The sequence below is a fragment of the Sus scrofa genome, chromosome 11 (genome assembly GCF_054392235.1).
Source record: "Sus scrofa isolate SSC_HxYL_T2T_F1_AM1 chromosome 11, Sscrofa_HxYL_maternal_Yorkshire_Landrace_v2.0, whole genome shotgun sequence".
NCBI classification, from domain to species: Eukaryota; Metazoa; Chordata; class Mammalia; order Artiodactyla; family Suidae; genus Sus; species Sus scrofa.
The window spans coordinates 75485593-75508133 of record NC_139393.1 but is presented as its reverse complement, the minus strand read 5'-3'; the positions used below and the strand labels follow the sequence as shown (position 1 = coordinate 75508133).

The 22541-nt window shown below is 48.3% G+C and overlaps 1 protein-coding gene across 5 annotated transcripts in view; it reads right to left on the bottom strand.

Moving 5' to 3' along the window:
- The window catches only part of UBAC2 (UBA domain containing 2), a 175930-nt gene that overhangs the window by 30839 nt on the left and 122550 nt on the right, over window positions 1-22541 (bottom strand). For 4 of the 5 annotated variants that reach the window (XR_014819803.1, XR_014819804.1, XM_021065852.2 and 1 more), the window contains one exon: window positions 9413-9658. The exons of the other annotated variant lie outside the window; for it this stretch is intronic. Coding sequence is in view for 2 of the 4 variants with exons in the window: in XM_021065852.2 (XP_020921511.2) it covers window positions 9413-9658 (246 nt within the window). In the remaining 2 variants the exon portion in view is untranslated. The remainder of the gene's footprint in view (window positions 1-9412; window positions 9659-22541) is intronic. 5 annotated transcript variants of the gene reach the window in all.

Here is a 22541-nt window from a genome sequence, read left to right as displayed (position 1 = left end):
GGTGTGAATAATGGTGAGCAGCTTAGGTATCAACATCGCCTCTCCCCGCACGTCAAACAGACCGCTTGCTACCGAGACAGAGGTGATAATCAACCAGCACTCACAGGCGGCCCGGGGAGGTGAAGGGGTGATGAAAAACTCAGCACCAAGCGACTTCAATGCTTTAGACACAATTCCCGCTCGGTTTACACCAGGCATGATGCATTCATAGGGGGCTTCAACGTAATTCCACTTCTAAAGTAAATGGAGACTTTAGGGAAATGTCTTACGGGAAGTTGCAGCACCGAGTTCATGCCGTGCTGTCCGACGGCATCATCACCACCAGCCAACACAGAGAATGGTGGGCACACAAGTAACGGAGGACCCAAACTGTGAGGATACGGACTTCCTGGGAAACAGAGCTGCTCTGAGAGTTGCTGGCGACATAATCTTCTAGAGCTGGGGCGTGTGTGTGTGTGTGTGTGTGTGTGTGTGTGTGTGTGTGTGTGTGTGTGTGTGTGTGTGTGTGTGTGGCGGGTGGGAAAGGTCTTCTGTAAAGGGTCAGTTAGGAAATGTTTTCGGTGTTGAAGACCCACAACAATCAAAGATGTGATGTACACACTTACAGAACCGCTGAAAATGTAAAGACCATTCTCAGCGTCGGGCCTGGAGCAGGGCCGCAGCTACGGACCCTTGTCCCAAAGGTTATAGGGCTTTATGAGCAGAGTGACTATCAGGTTAGCTCCTAAATCAGGACTCTCAAACTTCCTGAGAGCCAGAAGACAGATGCCCAACACAATCATACTTATTAATATTTGCCAGATCTTTCTGGAACAGCAGCTAATTTTCACAGATTACTTAACCCTCATGACAAACCCATTACACAGATTGTGCACAGGTCTTCCTGGTCACCAGGGGTGACTCCTTAACTACAAATGCCTTCCCCTTCTCATTTACACCCTGCTGCTTTTCCATCGTGACGGCGCTGTGACCTGCATAAAGAGGGGAGGACACGCTCGGAGGCTGCAGCCCCACTGTCCACACGCTGCTCGTCGTGGGGGGACTTCAGTGGCTGTCCTGGAGGGCCGGCCGCCAGCCTGAGGCTCCACAGAGCCTCACCGGCCATACCCCCTCCCGCCACGGCCTCACTGCCACCGCGGCCTGGGAACCCGGAGAAGCCCCGCTGCCTCCCGACGCCTCTTCTTCCTCCAGCGTCAGCTTTTCCAGGGACCTTCACGTCATGCCCGGAGTCATCTTTCTTACAGACAAATCTGACTGACTCTCCTGCTTGAAAGCCTTCACGGACTCACTGCTCCTTACAGGACAAAAGAAAAAAACGACTGCTGCTGGAGCAGAGACCCGCTGTGTCCTGGCCTCGGCTTTCTCCCAGCCCCACCTTTCACCGCCTCTTCCTGGGGAAACCCTGGGCTTCGGCAAATGCACCGATTTGTTCCCTGGCTGGCTCAAGCCCTGCTGCTTTTCTTGCAAGGTTCTCCAGGCTGCCAGGCCTGCCTGAATGTCGGCCCCTCCAGGTTCCCCGGAGACATGCGGGGCTCTGCTGGGTCCCTCAGGGTGAGCTAGGACTCTCTCGCTGGTACCAACTCCCACAGAAACCCGGCACCGGGCACGGACTTATCTCCCCCCAGGCAGCAGGCTTCCTAAAGGCCAGGCCAGGGCCCTGCCACTCTCTCCCTCGGGCTGCACCCTGCGGTGGCTCCACTCAAGGCCTAAGGTAGGCAAACGCGCAGCTCCTGTCCCTCAAGAGCATAAAGGCTACTGGGCGAATGAATAAAGCACGAACTCGTGGAAAGTTATGTCACAGTCCCAGCAGTGGAAAAGTGACCCGCAGCTGCTAGCACCAAAGTGACTACGACGTCCCCAACCCTGGAGGAGGCACCCTAGTTAGGGCGAGGAGTGAGCCTGAAAGCAAGGAGCTGGTGGGAGTCGGGGGAGTGTGCAGCTCACAGGCCGCCGCTTCACCGACGTGCAGAAGCGCGGAGAGCTCTGTGCCAGGAGGGCAGCGAGACAGAGGGAAGGATGGCGTTGTGACAGTCACCTCAGCCTTCCCCACCATCCGTCCATAAGACCATCGCCCAAGAGCTTCTGCGGAGTGACTACCGTGGAGTGACTGTGCCTGATGATGAGCTGAAAGACACTGGACACTGACCCTGTGGGCATCTGGTCTCAAGCTCCAGATGAAGGAAGGTTGTGGAGCCGTCCCGCTGCTCACCGCCCGCCCTTTAGCGCCGTGAAGTGGACACGCTGCAGAGCCCAGTAAAAGCGCTTCAGGAGCTTAAGGGCAGAGCGCCCTTTCCAGGAGAAGGAATGTGACTTCTGCAGCCATGGCCTGGGACGAGGCCAGCTGTCAGAAGAGAAGTGCTGCTTGTCCTTCCTCTGCTCCCAATCCACACACTACTTTTTTTATGGCTGCACCTGTGGCATATGGAAGTTCCCAGGCCAGGGACTGAATCCAAGCTGCAGCTGCGACCTATACTGCAGCTGTGGCCACACCGGATCCTTTAACCCACTGCACTGGGCTGGACCCTGCACCTCTGCAGGGACCTGAGCCGCTGCAGTCAGGTTCTTAAGCCACTGTGCCACAGTGGGAGCTCCCACACATGACTTCTTAACTGCTGCATTCCCACAGGAACACCTTTCGAAAGAGAACCAGCCCCTGCTGCCTCCTGGGGTCTCTTCGTCACCTCTGCTGGCTTTTCAGGGGAGGGGCGGTAGTAGAACCTGCGGAGCACCCGCTCTCCCATCCTCCCCATATGCCCGCCTCTCCAGGCCACCTGGGCCCTGTCCTCTCCCGCACTCTCCTCGCCCCTGGGAATTCCTTGCTTCCTCCTCTCCCCTCTCTCTAGACACGGGTCTTGCTTCATACTCATCCTCTCAGAATGTCTGAACCACTTTCCAGCCCTGATGATTCACCTGTATTCAGCTGGCACATTAAGAAATTCTGCTAATATTTATTGTATACACACTGAGTCACTAATTCCTCAAATACATGAGTTCCAACCGTGTGCCAGGCATTATTCACAGACTGGAGACCCAAAGGAAACAGCCTTCTGCCCCTGCCCCAGACACACTGTCTGCAGAGACAGGGCAGTGAGGCACAGTGAGGGCGGCAGTGGTGAGCGCCAGGCGAGAAGCAGGGGCCGTCGGAGGGGCACAGCTGGGAAGCTGGAGAAGGCTTTCCAGAGGACTCGACTTCAGAAAATACTAAAGAGCGAACAGGGGTTGGGCAAGCGAAGGCGGTGCATGGGCTGGGTGTGGTGGGGAAGTTGGTACAGGGGAAGTTTGTTGTTGGCAGAGGAAAGGGCAGATGTGCAGGCAAGAAGTGAGAAACAACTGGGCTGAGATCAACTGCAAACAGTTCAGCATGATTAGCCCAAGGCTGCTCGGGGGCCCTGAGGAGGAGAGGGGCTGAAAAGCAGGAAGGCGCCTCTCATAGCCTTCACCACCCTAGGTGCTCAGGAGGGCCTCTGATGGATTTGGGTGGGCGGGAAACAGTCAGATTTGTGTCTTCACGGAGGTCCCTCTGGGGCTAAGGTTGTGGGTGGGGCGGGGAGAGGGGGGCAGCCGGGCTACGACTGTATTAGGTAATGACGGTGGCCTGAACTAAGGCAGGGGGATGAAGAGAGAGGAAGGGCAGGCCTGTACCAAGAAGGCAGACGTGGGGACTCAGAAGACTGAGGGAACGAGAGGGACACGGACGCCTGAGGGAGGAGTCCAGGGGAAGCCACGATGTCCACGTCTGGGCCTCGGGGTAGCCGACGGTGCTTTTCACCAGGGAGGGAGGGAGCAGGAGAAGCAAATACAGCAAAGAAACGGTACAATTCCGGAGCCTGTGGAACATCCCTGTGGAGATGCCCAGCAGGTGGTAGGATGTCCAGGTCTGGCGTCCAGGACAGAGGAGGTCCAGGTTGCAGGCCTAAGCCCTGGAGATAAGCTTAGCACAGGTGAGCCAGGGTCTGGGCGGCCACCTGCTGCGCGTGTGTGGGGAGCGCACAGGCTGGGTCAGGACAACGCCGGGAAGGAGCCACGGCTCTGGCCCTGCATCTGCTGGCTCCCTGAAGCTGAGCACAAACTCATCAGGGAAAGGATGTGTTTCCCACTTAGGTGCCCACGGAGTCCCCGCCAGTCTTGGTCAGAGTCTCAGTAATGAGACCTGAGACAAGTTGGGACCACATGCAGGTGGCTGAAGGTGAGCATGGAGCAACTGCCAGGTGGCGAGACGAAATCCCACAGAGGCAGGCGGAACAAGCACAATGGCTACACTGAAATAAGACTGTGGCATTAGTTTGGAAGTTAAAAACTGCAGACAGGGAGAACCCACTAAGGTATAGTGGGTTAAGAATCCAACTGCAGGAGCTTGGGTGCCTGTGAAGGTGCGGTTTGAGCCCTGGCCTCACACAGTGAGTTAAAGGACCCTGTGTTGCTGTGGTGTAGGTCCCAGGTGTGGCTTAGATTCAGTCCTCGGCCCGGCAACTTCCATATGCCGTGGGTACAGCCATAAAATTAAAACAACCAGAAAACTGCACACAGGTCAATCTAATGTATAGGAACTGAACGGTTTTTTGTTTGTTTTGATAGGCAAGAAATTTATTAGGATAGGATGCTTGTGAGAGAAGCAAGGAGGCAGGCACAGAAGCTCTGTGCTGAATGGTTTTTTGATCAAATCAATTCTGAGTTCTATGGAAAGCATTTAAAAACCCAGTTGTAAACCAATGACAGATTTATCTTAAATGCAATAACAGAATCTGAGGGTGCCTACAGTAAAAGATACAAGGACCCTAAAACAATCAAAAAGATACTTTAAAAACATTGACGATGGAAGCCAAAGTTCTAACTTTGGGTTAAACAGTTAATTTGACTGAACATTAAACCTGACACTGAGTTTCCTGCCAGCCGAAGCAAAAAAGGAAAGAAAAACAGTCAGCAGGAGTTCCCCTTATTGAAGGCAGTCCAACAAAGGACCGGGCAGAGGCCCTGGAGTCAGACACATGTGGGTCCTGTGGCAGGCATATGTCTCACCCCAGCCTCAGGGGACACAAAGGACATAGCTGGATCTTGAGCCTGGCGATGGGAATAAAGGAGGAGGGAACCGCGTGAGCTCAGGACGGCAGGGCCTGTGTGCCCTCCACTCCGCAGCAGACCCCTCGTAAAGCCCGTAGCGGAGCCCAGGGGCTGGGCTTCTGACCTGGAGGTAAGACCAGCCTTGGACAGTGGAGGAGCCTGACGGGCAGTGGGCAGAACCACAGACCCAAGGAAATCACTTCACAGCTGCCTGGCTGGAAGGCTCCCTCCAGGAGCACAGGGCCCTGGGTCTGCTGTATTCATGGATGTTTGGGCTGTGCCACCTGGCAGGTGTGCTGGGGAGACACTGGGTGGAGCTTGCGGCGGCCACAGGGGATCCCTAGGGTGCTCAGGCAGGGGCACCCGCAGCAGAGGATCATACACTTTCGAAAAACTGCTGCTGGACCCTGGGGACAGAAGTGCCTGAGCACAGGCACAGAGTGAGCAGTGGTGAGAAGTGTGCGACCTACGTCAGAAGGAAGTGGCGTATCCAGGGCCAGCACGAGCAGGGCTGGGGACACAGGTGAGCTGCCCAAGCAGGTACGCTGAGACACCATGTCACCGCTCTGTTGCACAAAAACCACTTCCACAGTTCACACCTCCTGCCACATGGGGGTGGGTCTCTTACAACCGGGTGACAGAGGAGGCAAAGCCAAATTCGGTTCGTGGATGGGTTGGCTCGGTACATAAGTGAAAGCATACAGCTTCGTCCACTCAGAGGTCACTTTAAAAGACAGTGACAAGGACAACCGCTCCCAGTGGGTAGAGCCTGGGCAGTGCATCAGGTCATCCACTCTGCGTGGAGAGAGAGGCGGCCTGAGGTCACAACGTCTGTGGATTCACTGGACGTGGTGAATGACTTGGTTGGGGACCAAAAGTAGGGGACAAGGAGGCCGGGGTGGGGGCAGGCACGAGGACGCAGCTGAGGAACGGCACGAGTGCGACATCTATGTGCTGCTGGTTCACGTTTACCAGGAGCAGCCAGCCCAGAGGACGAGACAGAATGACTCGGCAGAGTGACGTCTGCCAGCCTCTGCCACCGGCCACCCCAGGGCTGGCACGTGAACAGAGCAGCCAAGGTGGCAGGGACGGTGGCCAGCCATGGACCCTGCTCTCTTAAGGAGGACCTGGCTTCTGAGAGGAATGAGACCAGCGCTGTGCCCTGCCACGCTGCCACCGCTAGAGGAGAACCAAGCGTCACCCAGGGCTGGCTCTACTACACTGGGCCCTTCTCGCTCTGCAGGGGGCACTGATGTGGACTGAACCACGTCCCCCCAGAACTCCTAAGTTCAAGTCCCTAAGCCCCAGTGTAACTGCACTTGGAGACAGGCCCTTTAAGGAGGTAATGAAGGTTAAAGGTCATAAAGATGGGGCCTAACCCAACAGGACCGGGGTCCTTATAAGCAGAGACACCAGGAACATGCATGTGCCAAGAAAAGGCCACGTGAGGACACGGCCAGAAGCTGGGTGTCCGTGAGCCAAGTAAGGTCCTCACCGGAAACCAAGGCTGTCAGAACCTCCGTACCGTGGTCCTGGACTTCTGGCCGCCGGACACTGAGAAAAAGTTTTCTGTTGCCTAAGCGCTGAGTCTGTGTATTCTGTTAGGGGAGACGGAGGTGATTGACACAGGCAGTAATTCATTTTAACCAGAATTGACACGGGTTCTGAATACAGGGCTGCCTGCCTCTTCTGTCACTCGGCACTACCATCTGTGAGGACGTACTGACCTGGGTTCCAAGTGACACCGCATCAGACCATGAGGTCTGCTTACAGCCCAGGGGGCATGGCAGTCACAGGACTATGGCACAGCCTGACCCTCACACGGCATGTGACCAGCTTGCCGGTCCAATGGGCCAGCCAGGTGGAGGTGTGAGATGTCAACCTGGAGACAAGGCCCCGCGAGGACCTGGCGTGCAGTGCAGACCTAGATCAACATGCACAGTGCGGGCACTGCGTCCCCGGCAGCGCGGACCCGGATCGACACCCATGGTGCGGGCGCTGCGTCCCCGGCAGCGCGGACCCGGATCGACACCCATGGTGCGGGTGCTGCGTCCTCAGCAGCTAGAACACATAGATCTTGGGACAAGGGGTGGAAGGAGAACGGACCCAGATTAGCCTGTCCCCCAGTGACCCGGCTGGGGATCTAGGCTTCCTGTCCTGCAACTCTGGATTCTACAGTTCACATACCTTGGCTCACAGGAAGGGAACGCGTCCATCAGGGGACAAAGCAAGAATACCACGACATTTTAAATTTCTGCTGTTGCCCGGTCCTGGTGGGATTTTGTGTCAAAAGACCAGCAGGCAATGAGAGGAGTCATTATCCTGGCAAGAGCGATTAACCGTGATCAACACACAGGTTACGGCTATGGGCACAAAAAGAGGGGAGAAGACCGGGTGGCCCTGGGTGATCTGCTGGGGCATCTCTTGTACCCCCTTACCCAGTGTTTACAGTAAAGAGCAGACACAGCCTGAGAAGGGCACGGGGACCTGGGACCCAGACCCCCGGGGATGAGAAGATGTGTCACTTCATCAAGGAAGCCCTCCGGCCAAGGCGAGGAACTCTCAAGTGGACAAGAGCGGCCTTGAGACCAGCTGCAGCAGAAGGGGACGCGTCTGTCCTGCTAACCTTCCCCTGGAAGGTGTCTCCTGGGAAAAGGCTACCCCTGCGACCTTGGTGGTGCCGCTTCCAGAACGTATAAACCAAGAAAGAAGATCCAAGCAGCGCCCTGCTGCCCCCGTCCCCCACCTCCCGCAGGCCTAGCGCTCCGTCTCCCGTCTCCCCGCGGCGGGGGTGCTGGCGCCCAACGGTGCCTCAGGGACAGCCCCTCTGTGGGGCGTGTGCGTCTGGGGACAGCGGTCAGTCTGCACGAGGCCTGCTGGGGTCCGGGACACCTTAAGGGCACTCCCGGCTCCAGCGCTCGCCGCGAGGTCGGCTCAGGCCTTCTCGGCGATGCTGCTCTGAGTCGTCCTCTGTCCTTCCCCCACAGATGCCGGTCCTGACTGCGCTCCCCGACAGACTTCATGCACAAGAACCGTCCTGGCGCCGCCAGCCTCCCCGCTTGGCTCCCCAGCACCAGACCGCGGCGATCCGGTCTCCCAGAGGCCTCGGGCAGCGCGCCTCCCCTGTCTGATCCTCGGTGTCAGCGCGACGGCGCTGGTGCTGGCATCGCCTAAGCCGGGCCTCAGAGCCACGAGTTCCTTCTCCCCCTCCCTCACAGGTGAGGCCCTTCTACCTGGAAAATACTTAGACTCACAATTACTCGGTTTTTTGGACACTGATTATTCTGAGTTCTCATACTTTTCATTCTCCCTCTGCTTCCGCCTCTTGCCAAGTGCAGGCTTAGCCCACAGCCCACGTTCAGCCTGGGTGTGATTCCTCGACAGACCGCGTGCCAAGCCTGCACCCTGCCTCCGCCGCACGCCCCTCAGCTCTCTGCCCTCCGTGTTCAACTGCGTCAGGGCGACAGTCCAGAGTCACGTCAAATTCAAGCACACCTGCAGGGGACGGTCTCCGCTTCTCTCTCTCACCTGCATACGTGACCCACTGAGAAGGGGCCCTTCTTCCCACCCCGGATAGAAAGCCTGGGCCCCCCCAAAGGGGCACCAGGGACGTCACACCTGATTTCACTTTCCCAGACCACACTCAGTGAAGACTACTCCTCACAGGCTACGCAGGCAGGGGACCGGGAGAGGGCAGGAGAGGACAGTACCCTCTCCCACACCCCAGACGGGAGAGGGCTGGAGACGAGAGACAGGAGCCCAGTGTGCTGGGGCAGAGACGTGTCAACGAAGGATCAGGGGTGGGAGTCCGGCCTGACACGGAGTAACCCTGGAAAGACAGGTGTGGCATGGGACTGTTCAGACATGGCAGTTTTGGCGGATAAATGCTCAGAATTTCTCTGCTCTATTCCTTGGCTGTTCCCTTGAGAATGCTCTTACTTTCACATTCTCTTCATTTCAACCAAGGAAAATCAAGAAGTTCGATACTTACTCTTCACTCCAGAGCACATGATAAAAAGCATTTTAACAGGAAGACACTGTGGCTTTTTACAAGATTATAAAAACAGATAAATATCATGTCTTAACTAGGTTGGTGTTTCTCTAAGAAGTAATGCTTATTTAATAGAAGTGGAACAAGAATGTCCAGTTTGACCAGTCTCTCAGCTGCAATGTACTTTTTTTTAACCTTAAAAAAAACACCTAAGAACAGCCGCTGTCAGAAACTTCTGTTTGGAAACAAACACGCACATCGCACTGCACGGGAGTCAAATGCAGTCTCTTCTGCACATTCGGTCGCAGAGGAAAAGGGTACTTGGGCCACTGAGTGTGTCTGAAGGTGACTGTTCTCCTTTACCTGTTGCTGCCTCTGCCGCCTCGAGTGTGCAAACTGCGCCAGCGTCAGCTGCCGATCCAGCAGCTCCATCCTCTGCTGCCTCTGGATGTCGACCGTGGCTCCCATGCCGATTCGGGCCTCGGTGGTGGGTTCCGAAGATGAGAAGATGGGCTCGAGGGCCCAAGAACAGAACTTTGCCATCCAGCTTGGAACGCAGAGCACCTCGTGCATTTGCAACACTTGGCTGTTGTAGCAGATGCCAGAAACCTGCAAGGAGAGATGCCAACTTTTCTGGATTGCTGAAATGTCATCAGAATTTAAAGCCCATGTTTGACGCAGGAATCGATAACCACCAAATACCTCAGATGGTGTTTTTCTTCACTTTCATAATGCTAAGTGATAACCAAAACCCCTACCAGGTTACAGAATTCTAAGCAGTACAAACCAACAAAAAATTTAATTTACTCAGTAAACAAATTTGTTCTTATTAAGTTGGAAGAGAGAGCAAAATCCTAGCTGCGTGACCCTCAGAGTACTGGTACAATATTTAAAAAAACAATGTTTTCTTTTGAAAAAAGAGCCATGAAATATCTGATCATCAAAGCACTTTCACACTGTACTACCTCTGTGGTTACTCTTATTGGCAGATGGCCATCGATGAGAGATACTGGCAGAAAACAACTAATAGCCGATGATGTGACCCAGCCACATAATAAATTTATCAGAAAATAAAGATAATAAAAAATGTATACATAGTTTTAATAGATTTTTCAAATATTGATTTTTTTCCCAAGATTTTGAAGTCTTTGCCAGTAGTTAGCAATTAACAATTCTGTTTACAAATAAGCCTATCTTTCATCTCTATGGCAATTTATATGGCCAGAGAAAGTCTAAAGAGTTTCCATTGTTTTCCAGATAAATATGAGAGTGGCTATTCCTTGGTTAAAGAGAAATCTTTCATACTGTGATCTTGATTTTTAGGGTCAGAGTTTATTTGTGCCAACTTTGTCAAATACGGAAAGTATACTTTAATGTTTTACTAATAAAATTTAAATCAGGGAGTTGCCATCATGGCTCAGTGGTTAGCAAATCCGACTAGGAACTATGAGGTTGTGGGTTCGATCCCTGGCCTTGCTCAGTGGGTTAAGGATCCGGCGTTGCTGTGAGCTGTGATGCAGGTCGCAGACATGGCTCGGATCTAGCATTGCTGTGGCTGTGATGTAGACCAGGGGCTGTGGCTCCGATTGGACCCCTAGCCTGGGAACCTTCATATGACAATAAATAAATAAATAAAATTTAAATCCGGCAAAAATTTATTCAGTATCTGCTCTATACCAGGTGCTGTTCCAGGCACTTAGGATACAGCAGAAGCCAAGCTAAACAAAGCCCTCTGCTTACAGAGGCAGTCAACTGTGTTCAATGTGGATATTGGAGAGTAAACAGACCAACGCATGGCGCAATTCCAGACAAGTTCTATGGAGGACATACATGGACTTGGAGTAGTGACCTTCTTTATGTTGGGTGGTCATGGAAGCTTCAGAGGAAGTGGCACTTGAGCAAAGGTCTTAAGGATAATGAGGTGCCCGGGACTGGATGAGCTGGAGGGAGAACATTTCAGGCAGAGAAGGCAGCAAATGCAATGCAGGAATGAACCTGGGAGTACTGATTAGAACTCTTAGTGGCACTATCCAGTGGATTGGAGAACTCAAGGGAGGAGGGAGCAAAGAGAAAGATGTGGGAGTCCGTGGTAATAGGGTGGATTGAAAGCAACGGGATTAGATGAGATAATAATGAGAGTGGCAGATGTACGGCAGAAGAGAAAGGACTTGGGATTGAGCCTGGCGTAAAACAATTTTGGGGACAGAGTAGGAGAAGTCGGCAAAGAAACCTGAGAAGGGGCTGCCAGTGAAAATTAGGAAAACTAGGAGAGTTTAGTACTGCTGAAGCCAAGAGATGGGAAGAGTCACCTATGTATAATGCAGCCAGAGTTCAAGTAAGGCAGAGAGAGGAAAGTGACCGCTGGATTTGGCAAAGAGCAGTATTGGTGCAGTGGTCGGAGCAAAAGACACACTGGGGGAGTAAAGAGGGAGTGGAAAATAACCCCTGGTTTCAAGTAATTTCCATGCCACTTCTCTCAACAATGGTATAAAACAACAAAGAAAATGAAAACAGAAACCAGCTCCACATTCACTGAAACCAGAAAGCCTCCGTAATCCTCAACCACACTAACAAAATGGAAAACACACTGAGCAGCAGAAGCCGCTTGGCATCTGCGCAAAGGGGGAAATCCAAATGCAGGCGGAAGGTTCCCAGGACAGAAGGACAGACGGCGAAGGCAGGAGCCACGTGGAGGACTGCGTGCGTCTGTGCAAGAAGCCACCCCAATTCCGCCCCGTCCGCCCTCTGCGTCTCTAGTGCGGGAAGGTAAGGGCCGGGCAGGGCCTGCGCCAGAAAGGCTCCCGAGAGGGGAGGCCTGGGGCTCTGCACAGGTGGATTCCACATAGGCAGGCCCTCTGCCTAGGTTTCCCAGACCTTCCAGAAGACGACAGCAGAGGAGATAAAGGAGTAAGAGGAATACATTTCAAGAGATAGGAACTGAGAGGTTTCCAGAATTAAGAAAGAAACACTCAGATTGAAAATGCAAGAGTCCCAAGAAGGATAATAAAATGCACTTTACATCTAGATCTCTTAGGGCGAAACGGGGAAAGAGATCCTTCCAAGTGTGAACAAAAGAGAACTAAAGAGCACACACAGCTCACTGCACAGGGGTTAAGCCAGTGTCCCCGCCATCGCCCCCTGAGGAGAATCCAGGATGAACACATAGGATGAGGCATCTGTGCTCTAGATAAACAGGCCCCTAGGTGCTTAGATCCTTATCTCAGGAAGAATTTCCATGACTCCAGATTCCTGCACCTTCACATACATAGAAAAGCACTAAAATTAACTACAGATAACTGTTCCTTGTGATTAGCAGACTCTTTTACTGAGAGGTATGCTTGACTACCTGTATTGCCTGGCCAAAAAATTCTCACCAAGGTCTTCAGAGCAGTTCCTCCAGCTGTTTCCGGGGCTAGAGTCTTCTGAAAGACCCTGAATCAAACTTAAAACTCGCAACTCTTATCTTGCACATTTTTCTTTAAGTCAACAAAAGGAACCAGAAACCAAATACTGACTGGCTAGAAAGGAAATACAATTAACTATGAGCAGATAACAGCAACAAAAACTATGAGATACTTAGGAATAAATTTAATAAAAAATATATAAAGCCTTTATGGAAAACTAACAAATTGTAATTGGGGACATTTAAAAAAAAAACTCTAGTAATAAATACAGATATCACAACATCACATCGACAAATGGGAAGACGCAAAGTTAAGATACCAATTTTCACCAAATTAATAGAAAAATTCAATATAATTCAAAATAAAGTCTTAGGGCTTTTTCATTAGAACTTAAATGCCAATCCTAAAATTCATACGGAATATTAAGGTTTACATTTTTAAAACATAATGTTGAGAAAAAGAAGCCAGGCACCAAAGACTGCATTTATTTATTTACTTACTTATTTGTCTTTTTAGGGTCACACCCGTGGCATATGGAGGTTCCTAGGCTAGGGGACGAATCGGAGCTGTATCTGCCAGCCTTCACCTCAGCCATGGCAACGCGGGATCCAAGCTGCGTCTGAGACCTACACCACAGCTCACAGCAACACCGGATCCTTAACCCACTGAGTGAGGCCAGGGTCAAACCAGGCCAGGGATTGAACCTGCGTCCTCATGAATGCTGGTCAGATTCGTTTCCGCTGAGCCACGATGGAAACTCCAAGACTTCATATATTGTAGTTGCACTTTTGTAACAAAACAGATTGGTCTAAACTAGATATCCAGTGGGAAAACCATAAAGTGAAGCATGGAATTGATAACCATAAATGCTAGGAGGGCAACCACAGGAGGGAGGGTCACCAGGGCTCCAGGAGTGGGCAGTGCTCTGACCTGCGGGTGGTTTTCTAGGTGTGTCCACTGCATGGGGCTCTGTTTGGCTTCATAACATTTATTGTGGATGCACATTTTCATGTGTTATATATCATAATAAATAAATTTAAAAATAAAGAATAAAGGGGAGTTCCCATTGTGGCCCAGCAGGTTACGAACCTGACTAGTATCCATGAGGACGTGGGTTTGATCCCTGGCCAGTGGGGTTAAGGATCTGGCATTGCTATGAGCTGAGGTGAAGGTCGCAGATGTGGCTTGGATCTGGCGTTGCTGTGGCTGTGCTGTAGGATGGCAACCATAGCTCCAATTGGACCCCTAGCCTGGGAACTTCCAGATGCCATGAGTGTGACCCTAAAAAAAACAAAAAACAAAAACCAAAAAAAAAAAAAAAAAAAAAAAAAAGAATAAAGGATCCAGAATAGTCACGATAATTTTTTAGGGAAACATAAGGCCTATGAGATTTCAAAGTACACTATAAAGTTCAAGTAATTAAAACAGCATGGTCTTTACAAACAGATGTAAAAAGTAAGAACGCAGAAATAGACTCCTGAGCACAGGGCCCCTGGTACTCAGCAGAAATGGGAACGGTGGGGAGGTGGAGGGAAGAATACACTGGTGACACAGGAGGACAAAGACAAAACAAGGGCCCTCCTGACACCACACATACACTCCCAACGTATTGAGGAAACAAGTATAATTTTCAAAACTATAAATCTTTCTGCAGAAAACACAGAAGGATTATTTTTTTGGCACTGGGATGGGAAGGATTCTAAAATAAGGAACATGAAGCCCAAACCATAAAAGAAAATGTACATTCGTCTGCTTTCCAATTTAAAAGCTACAGAGTGCCCCAAACTACCATAAATGAAGTGAGACGAAAGCATCTGGAAGAAGGCACTCAGGATTCTTGTCCCAACAAAGGCAGCATCAGAACATAAAGAAACGCCCAATTTGTAAGAAGAAAAAGACAAGCGATTCAATTCAAAAATGCAGATGAAAAGGCAACTGCAGAAAAGGAAATCCAAACGGCCAAAAGACACAGGAGAGGATATTACCCTCCCTTGTCTCTAGGGAGATGCGATCTAAAATGAAGAACGTGAAGTAGAACAGTGATTGGCAGACACTAAAAAATGTGGTTTCAGGTTTTGGTGAGGCTGAGGGGAACTGAGAACTCACACACACAATCCTGAGGGACGGGAAGGTGGTACAGCCACTCAGGCGGGCAATTTGACAACAGCAGCAGAGCTGCGGGAGGCAGGCTTCGGGAAGTATTCAACTGCAAAGCTCTGTGCGACGGCTAGGAAACGGGACAGTCTCCCAGCAGAGGAATGGCTACAGAGTGGCTTCTGCATCCCACAGAACTTGAAACAGCAGTCAAATAAACTGGGTGCACATGTATTAATGTTTCCATAAAGGTGTCACACATTGCATACATCTTTTTGCAAAATTTCAATACACAAAATGCTAGTATTTGCTGTTTATAGACACGTCCTTATGTAGTAAAAGCAGAAAACCATAGAGAGTGGTTTCTTCTGCAGCAGGGGGGCAGCACTATGTGTAATAAATATGTATGTGTATTTTTAACAAAGAAAGAGATAGGAAATAAATGCAGCAAAAATATATAATGCCCACTATGGCTCAGCTGTGACGAATCCGACTAGTATTCATGAGGATGTGGGTTCGCTCCCTGGCTCAGCAGGTTAAGAATCTGGCATTGCAGGGAGCTGTGGTGTAGGTCACAGATGCGGCTTGGATCCCGAGTTGCTGTGGCTGTGGTGTAGGCCTGCAGTTGCAGCTCTGATTAGACCCCTAGGCTGGGAACTTCCATATGCTGCGGCAGGGCCCTAAATAGAAAAATATATATATACACACACATACACAAATAAAAGGAATTGGAGGCAAGGAAGTAAGAATTCCTTTTGTGAAGATCTGGGTAGAAAGGAAAATGGAACGGTGTAACAGTGAAATCATACTGATTTAGCTGAAGTCGGCAAAATGTGGTTATAACAACATATGAAAAAAAATTGATCAAATCAGGATGGTGAGATTTGAATTAAGTAAAAAATTAAACATTTTTACTTTTTAGTCTCAAAGTACACAACTGTGTGAATGTGTCCATTTCTCCCTTTAGTTCTGTCTGTTTTAACTTCATGTTTTTGGAAAGTGTGTACTGGGAAGCTGTTATGAGGCACACATACGTTTAAAATTGACCTTTTTAGCATAATAAAGTATCCCTCTTTGTTTTAAGTGATACATAGAAGTCTATTTTGTCTGATACTGGTATGGCCATTTCAGCTAACTGCATGATTAATCTTTCTTCAGCTTCTTACTTTCAACCTTTTTTGTGTGTCTGTGTTTAAGGTATGTTTTCTAAATACCTTATAGCGGTGTCTTACTTTTGAATCCAGTCTGACAATCTCTGTCTTTTGATTAGAGTGTTTAGCTATTCACACCTAATGTACTTCTCTTGATATAGTTGAATTTTGCTATTTGGTTCTATCGCATCCTTTTTTTTTTTTTTTGGTCTTTTGTCCTTTTTAGGGGTACACCCGCAGCATATGGAGGTTCCCAGGCAAGGGGTCTAATCGGAGCTGTAGCTGCCGGCCTACACCACAGACACAACAACGCCGGATCCGAGCTGCGCCTGCGACCTACACCACAGCTCACGGCAACACCCGATCCTTAACCCACTGAGCAAGGGCAGGGATCAAACCTGCAACCTTATGGTTCCTAGTCGGATGCGTTTCCACTGCGCCACAACAGGAACTCCATATCTCATCTGTTTTTTATTCTTTTTCCTTTCCTATTTTCTTTTGTGTTAAGCAAATATTTTTTGGTTTTTCATTTTGAAATCACTTAATGGAACTTTTCAAAGCAACGTCTTGTATTTTTTTCTTGTGCTGGCTCTAGGAATGGCAATACACATCTCTATCACAAGGTGCTTAAACACGGAATTACCTCATCACACCAGAAGCTTGCAAGAGTGTACTCCCATTTAACATCACCCCATCCACGGCACTCCTTTCCCGTCTTATACATCATACCTACACGCCTTAGGGACGCACTGACACCGTGTGTCTTTTAAACAAAGAAGGAAAAAATAACGAAAAGGAATAACTTGTCGTACTTAAGGAGCCCACAGTTTAGTGTGTGTGGGGTTCTTAATGGGGGTGGGAAGTAGGTCACAGATTCCTTCAAGGAACTGACGAAGGCCAAAGAGTCTCTTTCTCTCGCCTCATCTATCCTCCCATCATACATACAGTCATGACATTACGCACCCAGTGTTAGCAGGAACATCCTATGAAGAATCAGGACATCCCACCCAGGAATAAACATACGACTGCAAATTCTGGCAGGGATAAAACAGGGCTTTTGTGCTCACTGGCTCAAAGTCCTCTTCTAAGGGTTACTTATTAGAATGAATGCTCTGGAAGGGGAAGAATTTTGGTGGGTCTGGATCACTGTTTGGCCTCTGTGTCTAGAACTGTGCCTGGTACACATTAAGTACCTTAGAAGTAGCTGCCGGGACAATACGGTGTTTGAATGAATGAATGAATGAATGCTCCACAAAAATAAGTAAGGCATCTTAGGGTCTTTTAAAGGAAACTGGAAAGGTGTCAGTAGACACACTTTTTTGGTTCATACTTTCTGTAGGATGAAAAGGCAGGGTCTACCTGTCTAGGCCTCTGGAACATCAGCAGGACCTCAGGGTATCAAATAAACAAAGTGCTTCTGTAAAATGTTTCAGGTGATGAGACAAAAATTCGTATTTTAAGGCAAGACAAGAAAAATTTAAATGCAAAATTTCCTCCGCCCTTTGGCCTCTCCCTCCCCTCCAGTGCGTGTTGTGCATCTGTGTGATGTGTTAGCCAGACTCCCCAATGGCAGAAATACCTGCTCCACCATAAAGATCCATCTTCCTCCTCTGGCGCCATCTGTGTAACTCCCTAGAAGATAACACTTCCTTACTCAGTCCTGTAGGAGCCACAAGGACCTGGCCCTCGCCTTGTGCATGCAGACACCTCTGGTGAAGCCAATACACCATTTCCCGTAAAGACAGACGTGCGAGCAGAGCAGATGACCTGGGGAGATCCTGGGCCACCCCCAACGGAAATTCTTAGCTGAAATGCTTCCTTATGACCGTAGTAATTCCACTGGCTACATGACTTGACTCTGCCCACTTTAAAAAAGATCACTGTTTTTTGCATTACCAAATGCGTAAGCCTTTGATAAAACTAATGATGACTAGGTGACTTGAAACAATTGACCAACGCAGTCCTATAAGGTCAGCGACTGTCACTGGGTGAGTCTACATTTGGGAAGAGGGAACAAGACGGAACCCCTCCCTGCACCAGAGAGACAGGTGGTCCAGAGGCGTGTGGGGCTGAGGGACAGCACCGGGTGGCCTGCCAGCAAAATCCTCGCCTGACCTGGGAACAAGCATACCTAGCCCCGTGGGAAAAACTGGTCACGAAACGTCTCCCCAACCTTGGTCAAACTTAAGACTGAAAGGGAAGGCGCTGTAAAATAAAGGAAGCTGCCCACTACCCAGTTCTCCAAGAATCGAGCCATCAGCCGCTGGAGCCCGTGACCTCCAGCACACTCGGAAAGGAATGCAGGGCGAAGGTCAGGACGAGGCACTTGGTGCTCTGGGAAAACTGACGGAACTGGCCCTCAGAGAGCGAGATATTCCAGGAGAGAATGGGATGAACTCAGTGTTTTCGCATGTCCCCACACTTAGAAAAGCACTCAAACCAGCAACTAAGGTCTCCGTTCCCTGCGAGCAGCAGAAACCTTCTACCAAGTACCCTTTGTCAGAATCACATGTGGACCAGTCCCCATCGCCTCTGTGGAACAGCTCTCGGAGCTCCCTGGAAGAGTCTCCTGGGCTATAAGCCTCAGGTTGGCTTGGATACAATTTCCATTTCGTTTCGCCTTCTTCTTTAAAAAAAAAATCCCCTGGGTGTACGTTTTGTTCATCCTTTTTTTTTTTTTTGGCCACATTCATAGCATGCAGAAGTTCCCAGGCCAAGGATCAAACCCGAGCCACAGCAGTGACAACACTAGGTCCTTATCCCACTGAGCCACAGGGGATCTCCTCCATTTTTTCCTTTCTTTCTCTTTTTTGGCTGCTCTCATGGCACATGGAAGTTGCTGGGCCGAGCTGGAGCCGTGACACACACCATGACTGTAGCAATGCCAGATCCTTAACTCACTGCACCAGGCCAGGGATTGAACCAGTGCCTCCACAGAGCCAAGCCAGGTCATTAACCCACTGCACCACAGGGGGAACTCCCTCCATTTCTTTCTTAGATTATTAATTAATGTTTGTATCAACACAGGTATTCACAAAGGATTAAAATATAAGGAGCTTTAAGAGCGTAGACTGCTGTAAGTATGTGATAATCACACCACCCTATTCCGTGAGAAGATGGACGATAAGGACATTAAACTTCGCCCAAGTCAGACCTCATGACTACCAAAAGCCTTGAGAATACGGGTATCACTTACTTATTCGCCTACCTTACATGGAGCATTACTTTCAACTTAATTTTCATTATCTCATAAACCCTTCTTATACAGGGACTTCTAAATGTGAGTTTTTTTGAAACCCACAGAGTTTGTCAAAAAGAAAAAAAAAAAAAAAAAAAAAAACAAAAAAAAACACCTTTAAAAATAGACCATCTGCTCAGATTTGCATGTCAAGAGGCCAGAGGAAATTCTAACTGGGGGGACCTGGCAGACCCCCAGAGCTGAAGCCCAAGGTCAGGCTGAGAGACCCAACAACAAGGGATGAAGCAGCAGCAGTGGTCTCGGGCAGCCGGGAGTCAGGCCCAGGGGGCTCAGACACAATGGGAAGGAAGAGGAGGGCTGTGTCTGCGAAGCCAGCTTCAGTTGGAAGCAGGGTTATTCAGGCAGCAGGAGGCAGGAATCCTGGCCAGGAAAAGGGCCCCCGAGGTCAGGGAACCAGAGAGCATTCTGGACCACTTGCAGCTGAAAGTTCAGGCCAAAGGGCCAGGCCGAAGCTCTAGGATAGAGCCAGGAGCTCCCATGAGCCAACAGTAGCAGTTATGACCCCATATATCTAACTGAGAATGTAAAACAACAGGAAGCTGATTTCTTTGGGGCCACTAATAAACATGAAAACAAAACGAAACAAAAAAACCCCAAACATGGAATCAATTACACAGATCTGATTTTGTAATCTAATGACGAAAATCTAATTTTGCAGATTATTAGCCCTTTTAAAAAAGGAATCATGAAATAATGCTCTTCAGAAAAATAAAGAATTTAATTTGCTGGGTGGAAACATGTGAAACCGTCTTGATTAGAGAGTAAACCTCAACTGTCCTCTGGTCTTGTTTAGTGTTAGCGTGAAACCACAGGCAGCAAAGGTGAGAAACTATGACCTGGCCCCGACACTCAGGTTTCTGCTTATCTTGTTCTCCAGCCAACCATGCCTCAACAAAACCCAGGGGGCAAACTGCACTGCCAGGGCCCTCGTGAACTGTGGCTCCAACCTGCAAGGAATCTGTCACCTCAAGGGGCACTGGGACAGGCACAGGGGCTGCTTTCCTGGGGGAAAACACTGCTGTCGAAAGACAAAGATGAGCCAAGGCAACAAATGTCCCTTTGAACCTGGACCGCTTCACACGGAGGTCGCACGAAGTCAGACTTTGGACTTCACAGATTCCCTCAAGTCCTGAGGCAATCAGGCCAAAGGAGGCCTCATTTACTCATTCAATGCACATTTACTCATCTCCTTCAGGTGCCAGGCTGTGTCCTAGACACGGGGATGCAGCAGGAAGCAGGACAAAGAAAATCCTTCCCCTAATGGACCTGACATTTTCCCATTCCTCTTTCTTCACTGAAATGCTAAAGAAAGAAGACATTTTGGAAAGTACTTATTACGCAAATAATATTTATATAAATTAGAGATGCCCAAAGTTATTCCTGCCATTTGTGATTAATTATGAAATAATTGTTCTCACGACAGACAGAATTACATGGGTCTAGCACTTATCAAAGAGTCTTGCTATCATGTTCTTTGTCAAGTACAACAGTAATTCGGATGAATTTCCTATAGCTCTCTTCTCTCTTTTAATATCATTTTGAAGTATCTATTTAAAATACTGGGTACCCATCTCTGATTCCTGGGAAGCTGAATCAGAATAGGAACAGGAGTTACTTAGAGTAACAACAGATTGTTTCTAACAAAATTGTCTTAGAAAACTGCTCTAAGCTTCTTCTTTTAGAAAATCATGCACCAGGAGGATTACGTTAACTGCATAAAGCAGAAAACTGCAAATAACATGAATTAAATACAACAGAAATTTATTTCTCCCTTAGGTTAGAAAAGTTTCAACCATCTTAACGGCATTCTAGGCAGTGGGGAGAAGAATGAGGAAGGGCAAAAGGACAAAAGGCTACTTTAAGAAGCCTTCCCAGAAGTCCTACCAATATGGATGCTTACAGCTCAGCTCATTGGCCTGGACGCCAGAATTTAGTTTGACAGCTATACCTAGATGTAAAGGAAACTGGAACATGTGATTTTTTTTGTTTTTTTTTTTAGTTGCCCCAAATAAGATGAAGGTTCTGTTACCAAGGAGTCTCTAGCACATGGAAAAAAGCCTTAATCAAGTAAGAAAATGTAAATACCCTTTAATATCCCTTTCAACAAAAAGACCATCCCTGCCCCTTTAAAATTATACTCACTGTCATAAACTGATTCGACAAACTAAAACTACGTGGAAAACAGGTTTATGCTGAAATTTTGAAATCTGTTTCTTACACTGGATTAAAAATAATAAATTAAAAACAAATGTAAAGATCAAAGACAATTTATGCATTTACAGATATACAGTCAACAGGGAAAAACTCAATGCTTCCGAAGACCATGAACAAGTAAGGTTGTCTATTCCCTACTTTTATTTAACATTATTTCTAGAGGTCTTAGCTTGTGTAATAAGGCAAGAAAAATAAAAGGCACAGATTAAAAAGAAGAAGTAAAACATTATAAACCAAACATATTTCCTGATGACTTGATTATATATGCAGAAAACCATAAGGAATCCACAGATAAACTACCAGAAATAACAAATTTAGCAAAACTGCAGGAAACAACAGCAATATACAAAAGTCAACTGCATTTCTATGAAAAGCAACAAGCACTTGGAACAAAAATTATAAAAATAACTTCATTTAAAATAGCATGAAAACCCCACAAATGCTTGGGAATACATTTAATGAAAGCTATGTAGGGCTTGTACACTGAAAAATTAAAAATTAAAAAGAGGAATTAAAGAATTGCTAAATCAATATAGATACATACTATGTTCATGAATTGGAAGACCTAATATTGTTAAAATAGTTGTACTAGTCATCTATTACTGAACAACACATTACCCAAAACTCAGTGGCTTAAAACAATAAGCATTTATTACACATACAGCTTATGTGGGTCAGAAATCTAGGGGCACCTTAGTTAGGTAGCTGTGGCTCATGGTCCCTTAGGAGGCTGTAGTCAAGATGTCATCCTACATGCATTTATTTGAAGGCTCGACTGGGGCTGAAGGAGCAGCTGCTAAGGTGGTTCAAAAACAACCGGTTTTTGTGAACTGTTAGTGCTAATTGTGGGCAGGTGTGGGGAGAGGACAGAGAAGAAAAAGAATAAAAAAATGTGTGGGGTAAGGGACTGGTTTCTATCTTGATGGTGGTGGTAGTTACACAACTGACATTCACCAAACTATACACTTAAAATTAGTAAATTTTGTTGTATGTAACACTCAAACAAAAAAATTCATAAAAAAAGTGAATGTGAAGACCTAGAAAGATTATGACATTTCTGGATATATAAATCTTCCTTTAAAGTATATAAAAGAGGTGGGATACTAGCACACTAAAACCAATCTTTAGCAATAAAAAAGTTCTGGTACCTTGAAAATATCCCCAGCTACCATAAACTAACATAAGAAGAGTTTTTGATAATAAGCTACACTGTTGTGTATGATGAGTATATTCAAAATCTCACTCATAGATTGTACCATAGTCCTTTCCTAGAGGTTATCATCAAGATACAATATCAACAAAATTAGCTCCAAAGAGGAAGGAACACTGGACATATCTATTTTAAAAAATCATTTTAAAGAGATAACCAA